Source organism: Meleagris gallopavo, chromosome 19, assembly GCF_000146605.3.
Source record: "Meleagris gallopavo isolate NT-WF06-2002-E0010 breed Aviagen turkey brand Nicholas breeding stock chromosome 19, Turkey_5.1, whole genome shotgun sequence".
In the NCBI taxonomy this organism is placed as follows: Eukaryota; Metazoa; Chordata; class Aves; order Galliformes; family Phasianidae; genus Meleagris; species Meleagris gallopavo.
Genome location: NC_015029.2, coordinates 9,537,200 through 9,556,706, shown reverse-complemented (window position 1 = coordinate 9,556,706; position 19,507 = coordinate 9,537,200). Strand labels below are relative to the sequence as shown.

Here is a 19,507-nt window from a genome sequence, read left to right as displayed (position 1 = left end):
CTCGGCTCTGCCCGCCCGGAGGGGCGGACGCAGGCGTGGGCTGCGGGCCGGGGTGCACGGCCGGAATGAAATTCTCCCACTTGTGGTGTTTTGTTTTTTTCACGTTCAGAGTAAATCTGTTTGTGGACTCTTTATTTGGGTTAGATTTGGACAAATGATATCGCTGTTTGTGTATAGATTTCTACAGAAAGAATTCAAGTGGTGAAGGAGAACCAGCCTGTTCGCTCGGTGTCTGTTTCACCCGGCTGCAACGCATGGCACGCTCAACTCCTGACTTCTAGCGTAGCTTTTCCTTTGGGTCAACAAAGAAGTTCAAGCAGTTTGGCAGGGCGAGGGGTATGTTACTCCTTCTGTATCACTGATGTTTCCAAACTGCTGGTGACTGTAAGAAATAGATCAGTGCATGCACCAGTGAGAAGCCCTCTAGCCAAGGGGACAAGAGCACGGGGAGCAGGCTGCTTGCTGTAGGGCAGGACTGGAGCTCAGCGCCTCCCCAGGGCAGGGATGGAGACACCTGGGATGTGTAGGGCTCAGACTGCACTATGGTCCTCTCCAGGATGGCAGGGAGCAATGAGCTCATGCCTCAGGTTGGGATACAGAGACAGCGCTGGTCCTGGGAACACAGTGTGCATTTCAGCAGCATCAGTGCTGTAACCAGTTGTCTTTTGGTGCCAGGTAATTCATTGTTGTAACGTTTGTTTGAGATGCACCTTGCGGTGACTTTAATGTCTTATGTTTTGCTAGCATCAGTTCTCTGTCAGAAGGGACCAAATGAAGGTTTTCTGGTGAGCAGTACCACTCACAAAGACCCCCGTATGCATTTTATTATTAATTGTGAAAGTGTTGAGAAGCTTCATTAAACTGTGATACCTAGCTGCTCTCTGTAAGTTCATTTTCTTATAGAAGACAACATGGGAGTAATCTCTATCTTGTTTCCTTTCTAAATCGATTATTCTAAAAGCAAAACAAAATTCCTTGAATGTGTTTTGGGAGCTCTTGAGGGAGAAGGACCGTAAGTTTGACAGAAGAAAAGTTGAAAGCCAGAGAAAGTGAAGATTCATCTATGACTGAACCAATAAGAATGTGTTCAGTTACGTTTGTCACAGAGGCTTGATGTCTTGGGGGTGTTAGCATTTTGGTAGTCCGAGGTCACATTTTCCGGGACTGAAACGCCCTGTTTTGTTGCAAAGCTGCGTCTGGAAAACTGAAACTGGATCTGAAACTGTAGCAGACACTTGGAGGGGCAATACTGCCTTCAGTTAGGAATGCGGTGATACAGTTACATAGCAGCATAAAAGCTTTGAGAGTAGGCTGCTGAATGGGCTCCAGTAGAGGCAGGTGGGTTTTGTGCAATAGATTGCTGCCAGGTTTCAGCTGACATCAGGGAGCAGCAGGCATGTTTGCTGCTGACGGTCTCAGCGGATCCTGCAGGCTGCTGTAGGTTCAGTGCAGCTCCGGTCTTTGTCCTGGGCCTGGAGCATTATCTGTAGGGCTGCAGACCTCCATGTGCTTTAACACCTCTGAGTCCAGTTCAGCTTCAATGCCTCCAAATAGGCCTTACAAAGCAGCTGTGTGAGTGAAGCACAGGCAGCTCACAAGTAATTCTGTTACTGAGTGCTTTTCATGCTCAGGAAAGTCCAGTAAGTGCTGCATCCATTCACAGTAGTCTAAAGAAGTAGAATGTGGCCTTAAAAAGCCGCCTTCTGTCTCTCTCAGTATTATATGGGCCAAAAATTGGGAAAGTGTTGAAGCTTTCTATTTTAGTCTTTGTTGTTAAAAATTGAAGTTTGCTAAAGTGTTTGAAACAGTTATGGGATTTTTAGGCTATTGAGTATTATAGTGAAAGGAGCCAGAATGGAAACTGTAATCTAACACTTGGCTAAAAGCATAGGCTCAGACTGCCCAAGTGCCTGTAAGTAGATGTTATATTTGCTCATCCCAGGGATGTTAAAGATTAACAAGTCATCATTTAGGCAAGCGAGCAAGAAATCTTGGTTCCACGAAAAAGTGTTGCACGTTGCTGAAAGTATTTCTTGTCAGTTCTCTTTGCAAGCAGAGGTGGTCAGCATCACTGGCACAGGGGCTGCTTGTCCTCATTTCTGGAACAGAGTATTCATCAGGAATGAAAATAAAATGGAAATTGCAATGTGTTGTTCAAAAGATATTCTGGATTTGTTTGTTATTTTAAAATAAATAGTCATAAGTGTGAATTCAAACAGCTGTTTGTTCTTGTTGTTGTTATGCTTTTTTTTTTTCCTGGATGATAAATTCTCCTGAGCACGGGCTCTGAAATTGGGCAGTAGTGGTTCCAACGTGTTGGTTCCTCACAGTGTGATGCTGAACATGTAATGCATGTTCAGGTAATGCTTGCTAGCCAGTATGAAGAAATAAGCATAATCACAGACATTAAAAATTAAGCAAAGTGTTTGCACATATTTAGATTAGGCAAAAAAACAGGCAGGATGCAGCTCTTCTAAACTGTTTCTATCCAAACCATTCAGCGCAATATCAGAATGAAAAATGACAACACTTTGTCATCTGTTCAAATTGATATTGCACTCTTTGCAGTGACAGCTGAAAAGGCCCACAGGTGCCATATAAAGAGGTGACCATGTTGTCATATTTCATTTAGGCATCCCTCTGCAAAGCCATAATTACCTAATTAGGTTGTTAATTAGGAGATTAGCATTTCACTATATTGATAGAATGCTCTTTGCAAGCATGATTCTAGTTACAGATTTGTCTGCCCTTATTTATAATCTTTGCATTATTTTATACTTATTTATTTGCATAAAATCTTGATGTGAGATAGCTCAGGTTAGCTGAGAATCGACTTGTTTGCAATTAAATGAAGATTTGACAAGATAAGGAAGCAAACAGGTAAGAGTAGATTCTTTCCATATGGACTCCAACGTTCTCTCTCTCCTTCCCTAAAGCTCTGTAACTGAAACATTGGATTCAGCATAACTTCCAGCCTGACCAGTCTGACAGCAAAAATATAGACAAGTTCCAAGCGGTTCATGCATATAGAAATAAATATCTAACGTCAGATTGATTTTTCAGGTTGGAAAACTAACAATGCATTTTGTCAGAACTTGTGTAATGTATTGTTTTCTCATAACTTTCTAATTCCCATTTCACTTGTGAAAGAGCACCTCTTTAAATGACTTCAGATGATTATTTCCTTTTTAATGATAGGACGCAAAGCATGAATGACAGCTTCTCTAAGCAAGCATGCATTCTTAAATGCACTTGAGCTTTTATTGAAACATAGGCTTGAATTTTCATATATTACATTTCACTTTCCTTTATCCTCCACATACAGGAGTCTGGCATTCAAGGACTTTGATTATTTGTACTGCTGCAAATGTAGATAGCCAGGACCATTTATGTAGCAATTGCAGACAGAAGTTAACTGTGAAATGATTTCATATAACCTGAATCATAAATTTTGAAGTATGTTCACACTGCCCTATTCCAGCTTGGGGCATGTAAGGAAAATCAATTTTATTCTAATCTGCTCATTTTTTTTCATCAGTTTTTAAGATCACTTTAAAGACCTGCAGTCAGGGAGGTGTGTGGTTCAGTCTCTGTGGCAGCCCATGAGTGCTGAGGTGTAACACTGAGGTTCCTCTGGAGCACGTGGGTGACTGTCAGACCCGCGCTGTACCTCCACAAGTTGCATTTTGGTTTGGAATGTCTTTGTTTCCAATGGCAGAGCTTAACTGGCTGTTACCTCCCCAAGGCAGACAGTCGGTTTAAACATCTTTTCCATATGAGCTGTGGGTCTGTAGAATTAGAGATAGGAAATATCCTTTTTCTCTTACTCTTTACTTTTTCAGTTAATTAATACACAATTCCTTGCAGGAGCTGGGAGGAGAATGTTGTGTGGAACTTCCAGCTGCTTTCAGCCAGTTGATCTGAAGGTTGCCTTTGAGTTGGTAAAACTTCAAAGCTGTTTTCTGAAGCAGAAGAGTTTCTGCTGCTTACAGCGTTCTCCGGTTTTTATCACTTATTGTAGATTTAGAGGTATAGGAAGTAAATTTGCTCACGTGTGATATTTGGAATTATGAAAGGCGCGAGCATAGAACTTTTCTGTGAGGAAAGCATTTCCCGTGCTTTGGTCAGTGGCAGTGTGCCACAGTGTGCCGTTAGCCTGCAGCTTTAGGAGCAGTAGCCGCGGGGTGAAGCTGGCAGTAAGCGGACTGTAGTTGGCTGAGCTGTAACTATGTCTGTTTTCTTCTCCAGTCTCAGTTGGGAACCAGTTTGTGCGCTTGTGATACATCAGGCACGCGCTGCGCTGAGCCTGCACTGCGCGGCCGATGTGTGCGTGATGACAGCAGCAGCGTGTCGGAGTACAGCGTGGAGCTGCGGCTCTTAGCGCTCAGGCAGGAGCCGGTGCCGTAGCTGCAGTCGCTGTGTCTGTTCTGTGCTAGCAGTGTGTGGGCAGCCTGCAGCTCGGCCAGGGCAGCGGCGCGGCAGCGGAGGAGGGAGGGGCTCCCCGTGACCTGGCTCTGCGTGTTGCAACGCAGTGGTGATGTTCAGTGCAAGGTAACGATGCTTTCCCCGAAGTCAAGAAACTTGCATTTAGCAGTTATTTCATGCTGACAGTCAGACATTTGCTGTGTGGGGAGAGATGAAAGTGAGTAAATCTGACTCTTACTCCAGAAAATACAGTGTCTCAGGCGAGCGGGAGGGCTCCCAAAAGGTGATAGATACATTGTGGCAATGAAATTTCCTCCCCACATTCAGGTTCGTGCACCTGGAGGTGACTGCAGGGCCTCTGTGTGGGACCTCGTGTCCCCTATGGAAGCAGGGTAGCTGTTTAAATGTCATGCCTTACTTATTTACTGAATTATGAATGAGGTTGATCTGCATAACAGCTGTGCTTTGCTTGCTGTGAAAGTCCATAGATGTTGTAAATACAGCAGTGGGTTACTAGAAGAGGAACACGTGGTAGAAGTGGTAAAAGTAGTAGACTGCAGCCCAGCTGCCTGGCTGCTCCTCGTGCCCTCGGAGGCACCCGGCAGTGCAGCTCTGCCCAAGGCCTGGCTGCACAGCGACAGGCTGAGCAGGAGAGCCTGCAGGCAGGTCGGTAACGTGGAGAGAGCGCAGCAGGCGCAGAATAAAGATGGAGAATGAAATGAGGGTCCGTCCGTGTGATGAATCACGGGAGGGGTTTGCTGGTCGGTTGTATCTCATCATTCCACCAGACTGTATCGTACAGAAATACTGTTAAGGCTGCGTAGGTTTCACGTTGCTCCTTTCATTTTTAGTGTTTGCGCAGAGTAAGCTTGACAGCTGCCTGCAAAGTATTTTATTTAATAGCAGTGTAATATTTAGATACTGTGTTAAAAATAACACTGGCTTTTTGTTGGTGATTGAAGAATGTATAAGTTGTGGTGCTCGGAAAGTCCCGACTTCTTTTCGCTTCAGCTCCTGCCCGTGAGCAACGGGCTGCGGGTGTGAGGAATGCAGAGAGGCGTGTGCTCCAAAAATTGATCTGGTATCTAATGTTGATGAAATTGATTACATGGAGATTTAAAAGTATTCATGTAAAAGCTTGCAAAATTGAACTTTGCTTCTTTGACGTCTTTTGTTGTCCGCATTTCTCTGACCAGATCTGTGCCGTGTAATTTACTTTGCTTCTCTCCAGAGGAGGAACCAGTTAGAGCTGTGTAGGTAGCAAATGCTGAAGTATGGCATAAATATCTAAACTGAATTTTGGGTGCTGTTCTGTTGTTGTTGTTGCTGTTTTAATAGCTGTTTACATTAACTGGAATTTCTATGAGTACTTAATTATTATTGAAAATAAGTTTTTATGTATCCTTTTGAAAATTCTGAAGAGGAAGAAGGGAAATGCATTTGTATTAAAGTTTGGACTTTGAAACAGAATTTCTGGTAATTTTTCACTGTTTCTGTTTATTGGAGAAGTGACTGCGTGTTTAAAATGGTAAAGAAGCTTGGGTAATTGAGCACGCTGACTGCTAATAGCATGAAGTCGGGGTACAGAGTATAAAGGTAAAAATCTCGCATCTGCTGTTACATGTTGTTAACTCCCTTAGCAGACATTAAATCATTTCAAGTACAATAATAGTGTGGGAGGTACATTAACTAACCATTAACAATCTTATAAATACACAATTAACGTGCCAGCATTTATATGACACATTGATGGGGCAGCAGTAATTTTTGATTGGGAGTTTGTGGACCCTTTAGAAGCCTGAGGCAGTTGCTTATTTAAGCAAGTTCCTTCTGCTCGCAGGTAAGCGTGGCCCTTTTCTGATAAGCAGTGTGTTAGGAATTATGTGTAAACTACATTCTCAGTGCACTTTTAGAATGTCTGCATGCTGTACTCAGCTGTGTCTGCAGCCTAGTGGTCACATCGCCGCGGCCAGCCGGCCTCTGGCACGTGCGGTGCGGCAGGGAGACGTCCGCCCGCGGGCGGGAGGTATTTGCCTCGGGGCCTCTTGCTTTGAGGACAGCGAGGAATCCTTCAGGGACAGCAGGCCTACTTTCTGTAATGGAAATAGTCAGAAAACCAAGAACAGAACTCGGGCTGATGTGACCCACCATGAAACCACCGTCCTTTAAGTGGATCTCAGCAAACCATGTAACTTCAGGGAATTGGAACAGAACTGAAATAATTCGCTGTACGAAACTGAATCAGATTTTATGCATCCAAAATATGAACCTTCTTGGTCAATATTTGGTTGTTTCTTCGTTTGTTTTCTAAATGCTGTGTATGTCGTGTTTCTAGGTCCTGTGTCCATGAAACAAGATGGAGAGAAGATAGTATAGAGAAGTGGTGGTCTCGTGGGCAGAATGGCTTTCCTGGACAACCCAACAATTATACTTGCTCACATCCGGCAGTCACACGTGACCAGTGATGACACAGGGATGTGTGAAATGGTCCTGATAGATCATGATGTTGACCTAGAGAAGTTTAATCCCTCATCAACATGTGGAGATAGTGCTTCAGAATCACAGGGAAGCAATGGTGAGACTCAGGGCTATGTATATTCCCAATCAGTTGACATTACCTCAAGCTGGGACTTCGGAATTAGAAGACGATCCAACACAGGTAAGTGATGTTTGCAGCTGAAACAGTGTTAACCTTTTAAGCTCAGTTTCTGTTAGTATTACATGCATGGACAAATCATAGCATGACTAGTTAGCTATCTGCCAATTTTTCCCTTTTGTAATATACAGGCCCTCTTTGTAAAATACATATTGTGATTCAGATACTTTGGTGTGCTGTCAACTGAGTTTTAATTGCTGTTTTACTTAATCATGTGCAGAGGAGTGTTGAGGTAGTCAGCTTTACACGTTAAAACAAATTGTAAAGACATCAGGTCTAAATCCAAAGTACAGAGCAGCCTCTGGTATTTCTATTGTTACTGTCTGGAGGGGTGTTAACTTTTGAACAGGATGGTTCTTTTCTGAGAAAAATCTACCTAGCGATGCATCAAATCTGTGTTATGAAAGAGAATAGTGGAGTTTGTGAGGCAGTGAATGATCTGTCTATATTTTTTTATCTTCTGAAGTCTTATATCTAAGAAAAATCTTGAGCTAGGCTTTAAGTTAGCAAATTAGGAAGCTTAAGGATGTTTACCTTTTCAAAACAGGCTCTGTTTATCTTGAGTAGAAGACAACTGTCCCATTCATTGGTAGGTGTATTCAGTCTTCTACTTACACCCAAGGAACGCTCCAAACAAAAACTACAATTTCAAATATGTACGAAAAGGCTGATGTGGATGGTCAATATTGGTCTGTTTTTCTGTTACAGCCTATCCTATTTTTTCCAAATTATTTCTGAAGGTATAACACCACCTAGAGCTCAGAAAAAACATCTGTGTTCAGCCTGAAAGGTAAAATGGCAGTAAATATCTGGCAATACCTTTTACAAACCAGTTGTCAAAAGTTGTGGAAAGACGGAGTGCAGGTCTCTTTTAATTGAGTTATACTTGGAAATAAGCTGGTGATGTACCTGCCACTGACTCAGAGGCACGGTGTAAAGTCTGTTGTGCCAGACTGCCTGACGCTGTCCTTGAGGACTTGTTTAGCTCAGGTAAAGGTACAGTTTATGAGGAAGGAGAAGCAAAGTCTCAAGATTTACAGTATTACTCCATTTTTTAAATTATTTTTTTTTCTCAAGTAGATGAGGAAATAATCTGTATTTAAGTTATGGTTAGAAACCGTGAAAGTTTTCAGTTGGTAGCACATGCTAATATAAAGGTTAAGAAGTTCAGTGGGAAGCCAGTGTTCTGCCTTTTTTCATCAATACGCAAGTATGCAGATTTGGAGATGAGTGTTACGTGTGTCCCAGTGTTGAAGTTATCCCTTGGATTTGAAGGCGGTGCGCAGTGGAAGAGATGGGTTAGGGCACTGCACGTTGTGTTTGGGGAGAATGTAGGAGAATGTAGGTATCCTCTGCCAGTGAGATTTTCCTCCTTTTCGGCAGGAGCTGGCTGGGTCATGGGGGTCTCTGGCTCCAGGCTCTGTTCCAGTGCTGACGTAGCAGAGCCATACCCAAGAAAACAAGTGTGGTGGGGCTAGGCCTGTGCACGGTGTTATGTAAAGGGAAAAGCAAATTTCCCTGTCTGCTGGCTAGAAACAAAGGCTCCTGTAGCTGCTAGTAGTTAATGAGGCAACATCTGGTCAGTGGCCTTTCTCACACAGAAAGCTTTCAAACTAACCTGATTGTGAGGATAAAACTTAATAACTGGAACTTTTAATGTAAATACTGATAGTTCCGTCTAATTTGGAGTTGAATGGAAATTAACATTGTAGGATTGTTTTATAGCAACCGTAGATGGAAGGACTGGATGGAGTTAGTGCAGACAGTGGCTGTGTGGTGGCAGGCATGCTCTGACCCTGACTTCATACGCTGACCTCCCGCATCCTCCTGTGGGGGCACAGCAGGGCGGGCTGCCAGCACCCCGTGGGGCCACAGCGTCCTTGGGCAGGGCAGCACCCTCCCTGTGAGTCAGAATCCGCCTCTTTGATGAACTGGTGGCTGTGGCTACCACACACCATGGAAACACACGTTGTTCTTATTTCTGTTCTGTGTTTTCCTTATCTATTTTTTTGCATGCAAATCTTATGGATATTTTATGATGGTTCACTTAGGCTGAAAGGGTTTCAGGCGGTGATTTTGAACCTCAGTCTGGATAATGGTTAGAGGGGAAATAAAGGGGTTTCTTTCGGAATAAAATATCCACGCTGCAGCAGTGTTTTACACAGTATTTGAACTGATGACTGGGAGTATCACCTTCCTCGCTTCTCACACAGCTGCACGGAAGCATGTATGCCTTGGCCTCTTGTCTGTGGGAAATAGGCAGTGAAGTCTCTCTTTGTGTCTGTACCTTAAACTGCTTGCTGCGACTTCACAGTATTGGAAGTATTTAAATATTGTTTTCATCAGTTGCCAGGTTGAGAGTTGTTACGGGGGGAAAAAATCACTTTGGTGTCCATGGTTCTGTTCAAAGGCTAAATGTTAAAAATAGTAATAATAATAATAGTTGAAGGCATAGAAAATATTTATTAGCCTCTTTTTTAATTGGCGAAATGGCTCAGGATCTCAAATTATATCTAAAAATTGTCGGGGTAATTTAGTATTTCAGAATCCCTTCTAAAAACGCGTTTTAGCGAACGAATGAGCTCATACATCAAAATTGCTAATATTTCCAGCAACTCCTTCCGTGATCAGCACGCTTAGTCCTCCTTCCCAGCCCGATCTCCTCGCAGTGGCGTTGGTTGCTCTTGCAGTTGCTTTGGGCAGCAGCCCCAGCTCCAGCCGCGTCTCCAGGAGCCCCTGGCGCTCGGAGCGGTGACCCACAGCCCTGCCTGTGGGCGGCGCTGCTCCGCCCGACCCGAGGCTTTTCTTCAGGCCCTGTGTTGGAGATGGAGTCAAAACATACCTAAAGAAATATTGTATTCATTTTAAGGTTTGACTAATGTTGTGAAGATACAAATCATTTATTTTACTACCTATAAACTGTTTCAGCATACTGAAGAAAAAGCTATGCTAATTTATATAGCTTTGACATTTTATAATTTTCATGATTTTTAGATAAAGGATTTTATATTTAAAACTTTAATAGTCTAGTCTGAGTTCATTTATCTTTAATTTTTGAAACGGGTAGAGTAATTCATAACAGTAATTTTATTCCTGTAATGTAATATTCACTTCAGTTCATTTGTGCATTAAAATTCCTTTAAGACCGTTATTAATGATTTATATAATGAAATGTCATATTAATCACAGAAGTTTTCACATTTTATTATTCTCTTCCATGTTAATACTATCTTTATGATCTCTATTAATGTTTTATATCCTCTAATTTCAATTATAAATCAAGAACATTTTCATGTTTTTGTTGGTATTTGCTTTTCAGGGGTGCCACCTTTAAAATTTTATGACTTTTTCTCCTACATATGCAATATAAAACATCTTTATTCATATAAGGATAGTTAATTATGTCTTTGTTTATAGTAAACTTTCATTGACAAACTTATAGTTATAATATTTCTTTTCAAGCTCAGAGACTAGAACGTCTGCGGAAAGAGAGACAAAATCAAATAAAATGCAAAAACGTGCAGTGGAAAGACAGAAACACTTCTTACTCAGGTAAAAATAAAAGACCTTCTATCTTCCTACTGTTTTTGTTTCTGCTTTTGATCGTTATAGCATTTTCAGTTCATAATTTTCACTTCAGCTTTTGAAGCACAGGGGAAAATGCTGACCATTGCGTTGCCTGCCATTCTGCAGCTCTGCACAACCCATGGTGGGTTGGTGGGGGGACCACAGACCTCCCATTTCTTTTCACCTGTAACAGGGCGCTGCACATTGCTAACAAGGGCAAAACAGAGATCAGGTGTTTAAAACCTACTTGGTTGGTCTGAAATACGTGAAGTGGCTGTTCAGTATCTGTGCAATGTAAGTTATTGATGCAGTGTTGGGGATTTCTGTTGTAATGTCATTATCTTTTGTTGTCTCAGTGGGCAAGAAAAGGGAGTAGTAAGGCTCTCAGTATTATTGTGACACGCTTCAGTAACGGGACGTACTGTCTTTGCTGTATGGGCAGATGATTGGCAAGTGCCTGCATTCAAACTGCAGGATAGTTATCTCCATGTAAGTTATGGCTTTCCAGCTGTTTCCAGAGACATTTAGTGTGCAGAAATCTAAGAATTTCTTAGAAATGGACATCTAAGAACTTGTGATCATTTTTCTGGGTAAGGAGAAGTTGTATGTATGTATGTGATCTATTTAAAAAAAAGAACAATAAATGTTGCCCTAGTTTATTTCACCTTTTCTTGGGAAAAACCAGTGTCATTAATTTCTCCAAGAACGTTTGCTGCTTTGTTATTAATGTGAAGTAGTTCTGACTTGGATATTCTACACAGTTTGAACTGTAATGCTAGGAATGAAAAATAGCTCTGGCTGGTATCTATTCCTGTTGTATTTGACACACATTCAAACCACTGTGTGGTTTGTCATGCCTACTTTGTTCAAACTTGTGTATATCTTAATGAGTCCCCCATGTAATCTCCTTATTTTATTTTTTTGCCTAAATCTGTGCATCTTCCTGGCTGTTATTTGCAGAACCTTCTCCAGTTGTGTAATTCCTCTTTTAGAGGAGTGAACAAGGCTGCTCACATGAGCAACACAGTTGCACTAATCCTTAGTGCAGCGTTCAGCTATGTTTGATACCTCTATTAATGCATTCTAAAATGTTTTTGCCTTTCTACTTCTGTAAGCAGAGCAATATGTTTTAAAGTTTAATCTACCATAACTTCCAGCTCTTTGCTCAATATGTTTTTAGCATTTGATCAGTGATGACAGAGTTCTTTTTCCTTTTAATCCCTAGCTTATGCTGTTTGATATTGCTTTACACTACATTGCAATCAGATTCCAGTTTCCTGCTCTGCATTCTGTTTGTGTTTTTATTTGAATGGGCTCCACTGTGATGTTCTGTTCTGAGCCACCTTGCAGATAAACACGACTCATCAACCAGTGACGAGGAGGTGTCCTACGCTGCAGAACTCTGCTGGGTTTTACATTGGTACTGATCAGCCCCTCCTGGCTGCAGATCAAATTTAAATAAAAGATACATTATGTAGAAACTCCAGACGCTTGGCTTTGTCACTGGGATTCTTGGAGTTTCTTCACTTAATTGCATGAAGAGCAACATAGTAGAAAAAGACCAGGAAAAAGAGGAGCCCTGAAATATGTCGGCTGCATCTTCCTTTATGTCCTATATCCGCTCCGGTCCTTGCATTTAGCGTCATTGATAAATATGTACGAAAGCAGTAACCAAGGTGTAACTGCTCCCCATAGGAGGAATTTGGCTGTTCTTTTCTGCCTGTGTTTATCTGAGCTCTAGACAAAGTCAAGCTTGTGGCTGACACCCTGCTAGCTAAAAGGAGGCTGGAAGTTGCTGGTTCCTACTGCTTTAGTCTGATAACATCATCTCCATAGATAACCCATCACAGAGCAGCGTTCCTGTAAGAGGAAAATCTTGCAAGCATTTCCATTGTTCTGGGGGTGAATTTATAGCCATAATTTGAGGCATTCGATGAAAGATTATCCTTCGTTATTTCTTTTTTTTTTAATTACTATGTACAGAAATGAAAGTATACTAACCAGAATAAAAGGGTGTGAGAGAGAAGTATTTTTCTCTACGGCAATAAGAAATAAGAGTATTTCTTACTTGTTGTCTGTTTGCCCACTGTTGTGAAATGGGCTGCTTGCCTTGTCAAAGGAATGAGGTAGAGAGAAGGTTGTAGTGATTGCAAGACTGAGAGAAGAAACTGTCTGTGTTTGGAGCTGGTTAGGAGATCTGCAGATACAGAGGTGCCCCAGGAGAAGCTGCTGGCTGGAAGTAAAGTGTAACACAGCTGAGGTCTTTTTGTTTGGTTGTGCCACCAATTCACATCACCTTTATTGCAGCAGTACTTTTTCAGTAAAATGAAAATATCGTCTCCCCTCCATGCCATGTAGATAGAAATCACATAGAGCTGAAAAAAACACCGTGACACCAAGTAACAGCAAAGCTTACCTTCAGTTAAGAATTAAGAATTTCACAATTCAAGTTATCCAGTGTAAAAAATGAGGTCTTTTCCTCTGAATTTTCTCTTTGCATTTTAAAAAATGTTTTCTCCTAGTTTGAAGGGAATAATTGCAGGTCTCCCAGTTGTAGTCTGTAAGAAATTATTTTACAAAACACTTAATGAGAGAAGATGGTTTTTCAGAGTCGATCTTCTTTTAGGCTTTTTGCACAAATCTTTAGGTTTTCAAGTTGTTCTTCCATGAATCATGTTTTTTTGAAATTACAAAGATTTTTAGCAGTGGAAAATTGTGTCCTGCTCAGCTGAGTTTAGTTCCATAAATGTAGGTGTTATAGAACACGTGTTTTTTGAACTCTTCAGTCACCTGAGAAATTTGACTTGTGTGAAACCCCGTACAGAACTCGAAGCAAAATGGGCATCGCTCTAACAAATGTGGAGTCATTCTTGAAATTTTCTTTCTCTACATCTGCACAAAGGAAACAGCAAACAAATCATCTTAACATTTCCCTAGAGACAAAACTTAAAGATACAATGCTTGCTTTTCCACTTGAGCCATTAAAGCTATTATTTTGAATTCCAGGGCACAGAGTACTTTCCAAATGACTGAGAATTGTCAATTAGTGATACTCTAGCATAATTGTAATTGAGATTGTTTTTCCTAATGAGGTAAACTTGTTACAAAAAGAGAATATCTAAAGGTGTTCAAGATGGCACGTTTAAGAAGGATTTAATCTTTTTTTTATTATTAATCAAAGTTCTTCACAAGACTGCTGGGTATCTGCTAGTATTGGTGTTTAGCACCTTTGCCACTGTCTGAATTTTCAGGCTGCTAAAAATAAACTGTGCTTCTGAGTAGCTATAATTTGACATGTTTTAATTTCACAGCTTAAGAAATGAATCAACTCTCTGCAGATTGTGTCCCTAGTCAGTCTGCCTCAGGAGCTTTGTCATTCCTTTGGAGGAGCAGCGCGTAAATCTTTCAGATGTGAGAGAATCCAAAAGTGTGAATGCAGAGCAGAGTCAGTGCAGGAGAACTGGTGCTGATTCTCAGGTAGTGATTGATTGAGTTTGGGGCACTTTGTTCCTGGAGCAGATGTGGAGAAAGCTTGTCCAGATTCAGTCACAGTTTCTCGCAGATGAGACCCGTTGGTACTAATATGCTAAAACACCCCAGGCTCTGTCCTGGTTTTGTGATGTCCTTGTAGTGCAAGGAGCTCTGTATTTAAAAAAATATTTGTTTATTTTTAAATATGCCTATAACTGTTGCGTTAAACCATTGCCAGTAATTCAACTGTGCAATCCCTTCATTTGAGAAGAAGGGACTTTATGAGACCTCACAGGTTCCACAAAGTACTCATTAACTTTTACCACCTTTTGATTCAGAAAGTTTCACTGTTTTGTTTGTTAAATTGCCCAGATTCTTTGTGTGGAACTCTGCTTGCACTTTAAGAGGAGCCTTACCTTGAGAAGCAAAATCCAAAGAAATGATTCTTTTTCATTAGATGTAGTCCCAGCCTCCAGCTGACAGCGTAGTGACATTAAAGTACAGCAATGGGAGAGCCTAATATCAGTGTTACAAACTTAGTTTGAAGTGCTGTTGCATCCTCTGTTGTAGATGGAGCAGTAGTTCTTCACATGGAAAAAACAGGCAAGCAGAAAGACCAGAACTGCTTAACTCTGGGACTTTATTTTTATCTTCCCCCAAGTGGATCTTGTGATGATGTGATCCACGGTGTGAGAAGAATGCATCTCCTGCTCAGCCAGGTGTTAGTGCTGTGCAAACTTCTTGTGTTTTTGTATCTTTGTGTTGTAGAAGTGCTGGATTTGAACACTTTTTGTTTTATGCACTTCATATTGTTCCCTCTCTCTCACATAATGCCATCTTTTTGTGGCCATCAGTAGACTCTGTATATCTCCTAATACGAATGCTGTCATCTCTATTCTGATCTACAGCAGAGGAGCTGAGCTCACTATTTGAAAAAAAGAATTTCAGAGTAAGATCTCCCTGTTCTGGGAAGCAGTCGATTCTGTCTGTGCGACTTGAGCAGTGTCCACTACAGCTGAATAACCCCTTCAATGAGTACTCAAAATTTGATGGCAAGGTAAGTCAAACCAACATTTTTCTTATATCCAAGTGGTCCCTGATCTGAAGGTGATGGGCTGTAGCAGTTCTTGCCTGTATTTACTTATTCAAACGTTAATTTGCAGTTGTTACTTCATGAAATCTCAGTTTGGCAAATATTTACATTCACTTCCAACAGTCAAACATAGCGGAAGTAAAAATCAAATCAGTACTTCTTTAAGGGCAAGTACTTCTTTATAGTTCAGTGGTGTCCCAGCCCTGTTGCTTTAACACCCACGCCTCAGGTGGGCTCCCTGCTGCAGTTCTTCTCAGAAACTTGAAGAACTTAAGTGTTTCCTTCCCGCTTTGATAATCCCAACTACTTTTTACCATATTGGTATGAATTATAGTTGACTGTAATTAACATCTTAATTTTCATATTTGTCCGATATATTTAGCAGGAGATTGTTCCGTTTGAAGGATATTGTATTGCACAAATTAGTTTCAGATATTAATGAAATGCATCAGTGTTACTCAATCGTGATGTGTAGTGTTTGACATGAACCAGCTTGCTTGTGATTTAGAAATCAGAATACCTATTGAAGTCTCCAAAATAACTGAATTGACACTTTGCTAGTCTAAAAACAAGCTATATTTGTTATAAGAGTGCTATTTGTTTTATCCAAGTTTTTCAATAGCGTGCTTATGAAATTTATCCTCTGCACTTCCATATGTGTTACCATCTGAGGTGGAGAAGAAACACGGATCTCGTTAGTGTCTGACTCTACGTGTGTCCATTTTGTTGTGTCTTCAGAACTGTAAAATCAAACCGTCCAAATTTTTACATTATTTTTAATGAAATTCTGCAAGTCTTGTATTTCTTTTCATTGATAATAGATAAGCAGTATTTTTCAGATAGATACAATTCTTTCAGGGAATAGCACATGACTTATTTACATAATTAGCAGAGCCACGTATCTCCTGGGGAAATAGTACATAATTGGGGAGAGGCAGGAGGGATAAGGAGGGGCCAGGGGCCTAATTAAACATGTCTTTAAGAAAACCTACTTAATTACGTATTTACTCAGGAGATCGCAGTGACTCTGAAATCTTTAAGGTTATAGCTAGGCCTTTGTTTCGGTCGTCTGTTTTTTTAATAGATGGGTATTTGAGTATTGTAATGTGTTTTCAGCTGACTGAGTAACACCTGTGATTCACTGGGAAACCTCCAGGAAAGCTGTTTGCTGTTGTGTGTGAGCTTTGTTTGCTTCTGTACTCATCTGAATTGTGTGCAGAATGGTTTTACCTGACAGTAATTCAGCTCCCAACTGACCTGAAGTGGTATAAAACCATTTTATCCTGGGTCTTCCCCCTCTGCATCTGATGTATTATTTTAAGCTAATCAGTTAAATATTAGAAAATATTGTGCACCATAACATCAACGAAGCCAATTTATTAAAATGCTTACATCTTGCAGGCGTTTTCTGCCAGATTTAGAGTTCTTTTCATAACCACTTCTGCAATTTTATGAAATAATAAAATTTTAGAGCACTCTAATTTCTTCCTGTTCTGATCAGTTCATTAATTACCAAAAAAGTAGAGAATATGGCTTGTGAAATGCAACTCCATTCCAAGCATTCTAATCAGCTCAAGAGTTCAGGTGAGTCTTGTCACAGAGTTCTATAGGACGGACTTGTGGCTTTTGTGCGCTTTGTAAAACTTCAGTTCTTAGCCAGAAGATGCACTTAGTAACTATTCTTACCTGCGTCTTCGAGTTCTTCCTTTATGAAGTTAATGTAAACCTAACCTCCACAGCTGCTTGCATGGTTAATGAATCTTGTGGGATATACCTCTTGCTTAATAAACCTCACAAACTCTTGCAAAGAACATTGTATGAAAAGTAGCCTTTACTTATTATTAGGTTGTCATTGCAGAGAAGATTACTTGAAGGCTTAAGAAATCAGTGGTCAAATTGGTTTTCTTTATCTGCACGCAAACTACATTATCATACATTTTATACATAAGTTCTGGTATGTTGCAGTTTACAAGATTTGAAAAATCCTATTTTCGTTGCTTACTGTTCCAACTTGCTGACGACTGATAGGTTGGGAAAGTAGGACTGACTGTAAGAGAGACTTGAAAGCTGTAGCCAGGCACCAAAAATGAAACACCAGCAGCATCGTAATCGCTCGTTTCAGTGACACAGCTGTGAGATCCACAACATTCAGCTTACCCAAAAAGAGAGGTTGATGACTGTTGATTTTTAGGGATAAAGCTTTGTTGCAGAATCAAGACCTTAATTCCTCTGTTCCCTTATTTCTAAATGTGGGAAATGAGGGTAGTATTGTTTGCTGCCTTTCGCTAATTGTTGTAAAAGTATGTGTTTTTATTGAATAGAAATTCAGGGTGTATCTTTTCAGATCATGAGTGTGGCTTGCATGAGTTGCTGGAAAATAGGGTGATGAGACCTCTCTGAGATATTAATCTGAAAGAATACAGATTTGGTACTATATTAATGTCAAGGCTATTCAACCGTATGTCTGTTCCTACTGGTAAGAAAAGCACTAGCAGGATGTGTTTAGTTACTGGGATAGAAGGAAATCAGGCAAGAATCAATTATTCAGCTTCACAGGAACCTGAATGAATAACTCTTGCTATGGCCTCTGCGTACAATTCCTGTTGAAGTAATCTTTGAAGCCATTCCACATCCATTCTTCTTCCAAGTCTGCTGCCTTTAAGAAATTCTCATCACTGAAGTGTCTTGTCAATTCAATTTGAGATGCCTGTCACCACATGGCTGCTCTTACATCCCTAGAAGAATGCTGCCAAGCACCAAAGTGCTAAAGGACAGTCAAAAAGAAATGCTAAAGATATGCAAAATAGTTAAAGGAGAAAGTTGGAAGAAAAGAAGGGGTCTTTGAGTCCCAGGCAAAGTTGATGTGCAAGGCCAAATACTAGCTGAAAATCAAGGTCTAAGGAACTCTTCTAGTTTATCTGTCTGACCTTATGGGGCCCTTGTAGGTTTACTTGACATGGAAAGAGGTTTGGCTGAACAGATGCTAAAAATCCTATTGCAAGGAATGGTATCTCTGCACAGCATCGTGAGTTGGTTTCTTTGTGGGTAATTTTGGTGATGTGTTAAAAATCAAACAATTTTTCTTACAGCAACTGTTTCAAAAATGACGCTGTAGCAAGCATGGGGGAAGGGATAATTCATGAGTGCTAATTGCTTGGCTGTTAATTTTCATAAGTGTTGATAGAAGCAGTTCCTTAAATTAAACTTTGTTTAAAATGTATCAAGGGAAATATTCCGCAATGTCGGGCCTGAAGTGAAAATTAATATGAATGCTGTGGCAATTAACACGTACTGGTTAATAGCTTTTAGCAGCATTTTGGGATGATAGTCCTTAAATACATTTTTGCATGCTGCTCTTGTTTCAGTCTGTTTGCGTGCATTTCTGGATAATCACGAACAAATGTTTTCTGTGATCTCCAGAATTAGTTTCTCTCAAAGAAAGTAGATAAAGAACTTAGGAAAGAAGTAATAACGCCGTAATTAATATGGATAATATTTAGAATAATCCAGGATTAAAATCTGTGTGAACTATTTTCTATTTAAATATTTTGCCCCTACACAGAATTTTCTTCCTCTGAAATGTTTGCAGTTTTTTTAAAGCATTTGCTAGTCGTGCCAGTGCTAGTGGTTTCCACACCACCTGCACGCCATGAAATTGTTGCAATAGAGGCGTCTGCCACGTTGTTATTTCTTAAGCTTTCAGAGTGTTTAGGTGAGCTGGGCCTCATCCTGCTGCCCACGGCCCCAGCCTGGCGTGGCCCTGGGGAGGTGGGCACACCAGGACGGGCACAGGGGCTGGCTGCTGCCAGCTGAGCTGCTTTCAGAGCTGCTCTGGGGCTGGTTGGCACCTGAGAGCCGTGCCGGGAGCAGGCGACTGTGTCACGTTTTCCCCTCGGGGTGCTGCAACATGGTGTAAAATTTGTCACCCAGCCAGGTAGGGGGTGCTGGCCCTGGTGACAGCGAGCATCGTGGCTTGGTGCTGTGGCCCCAGCAAGCCAGGCTTTTGTAATCGTGCCTGCACATCTGCTGTGCAGAGCAACACCCGTCGTGCTTCTGTGAAGATGGAGATCCTTAACTGAAAAATTAACGCTTTCTAATATAGATTTTCTTTCAGAATACGTGATTAGTCATGCTACTAGTTGATTGTATTTACACAGAACGCCTCTACATTAGGAATGCCAGGATTGTTCTTGATTTGTCAAAGCCAGAATGGTTCTTATGCCACTTACCTGCCCTGCCGACATGGGACGCTGGGCTGGGTAGGGCTGAGCCCTGCACTGAGAGCAATTCATGCC

General features: G+C 41.1%; 1 protein-coding gene across 3 annotated transcripts in view; it reads left to right on the top strand.

Annotated features, from left to right (window-relative positions):
* Window positions 1-6,760: 6,760 nt before the first annotated feature.
* The window catches only part of MAPKAP1 (MAPK associated protein 1), a 76,259-nt gene continuing 63,512 nt past the window's right edge, over window positions 6,761-19,507 (top strand). For all 3 annotated transcript variants that reach the window (XM_010721076.1, XM_003211350.2, XM_010721077.3), the window contains exons 1-3: window positions 6,761-7,084; window positions 10,544-10,633; window positions 15,028-15,176. In XM_010721076.1, the coding sequence (XP_010719378.1) occupies window positions 6,826-7,084; window positions 10,544-10,633; window positions 15,028-15,176 (498 nt within the window). In that variant the 5' untranslated portion in view covers window positions 6,761-6,825. The remainder of the gene's footprint in view (window positions 7,085-10,543; window positions 10,634-15,027; window positions 15,177-19,507) is intronic.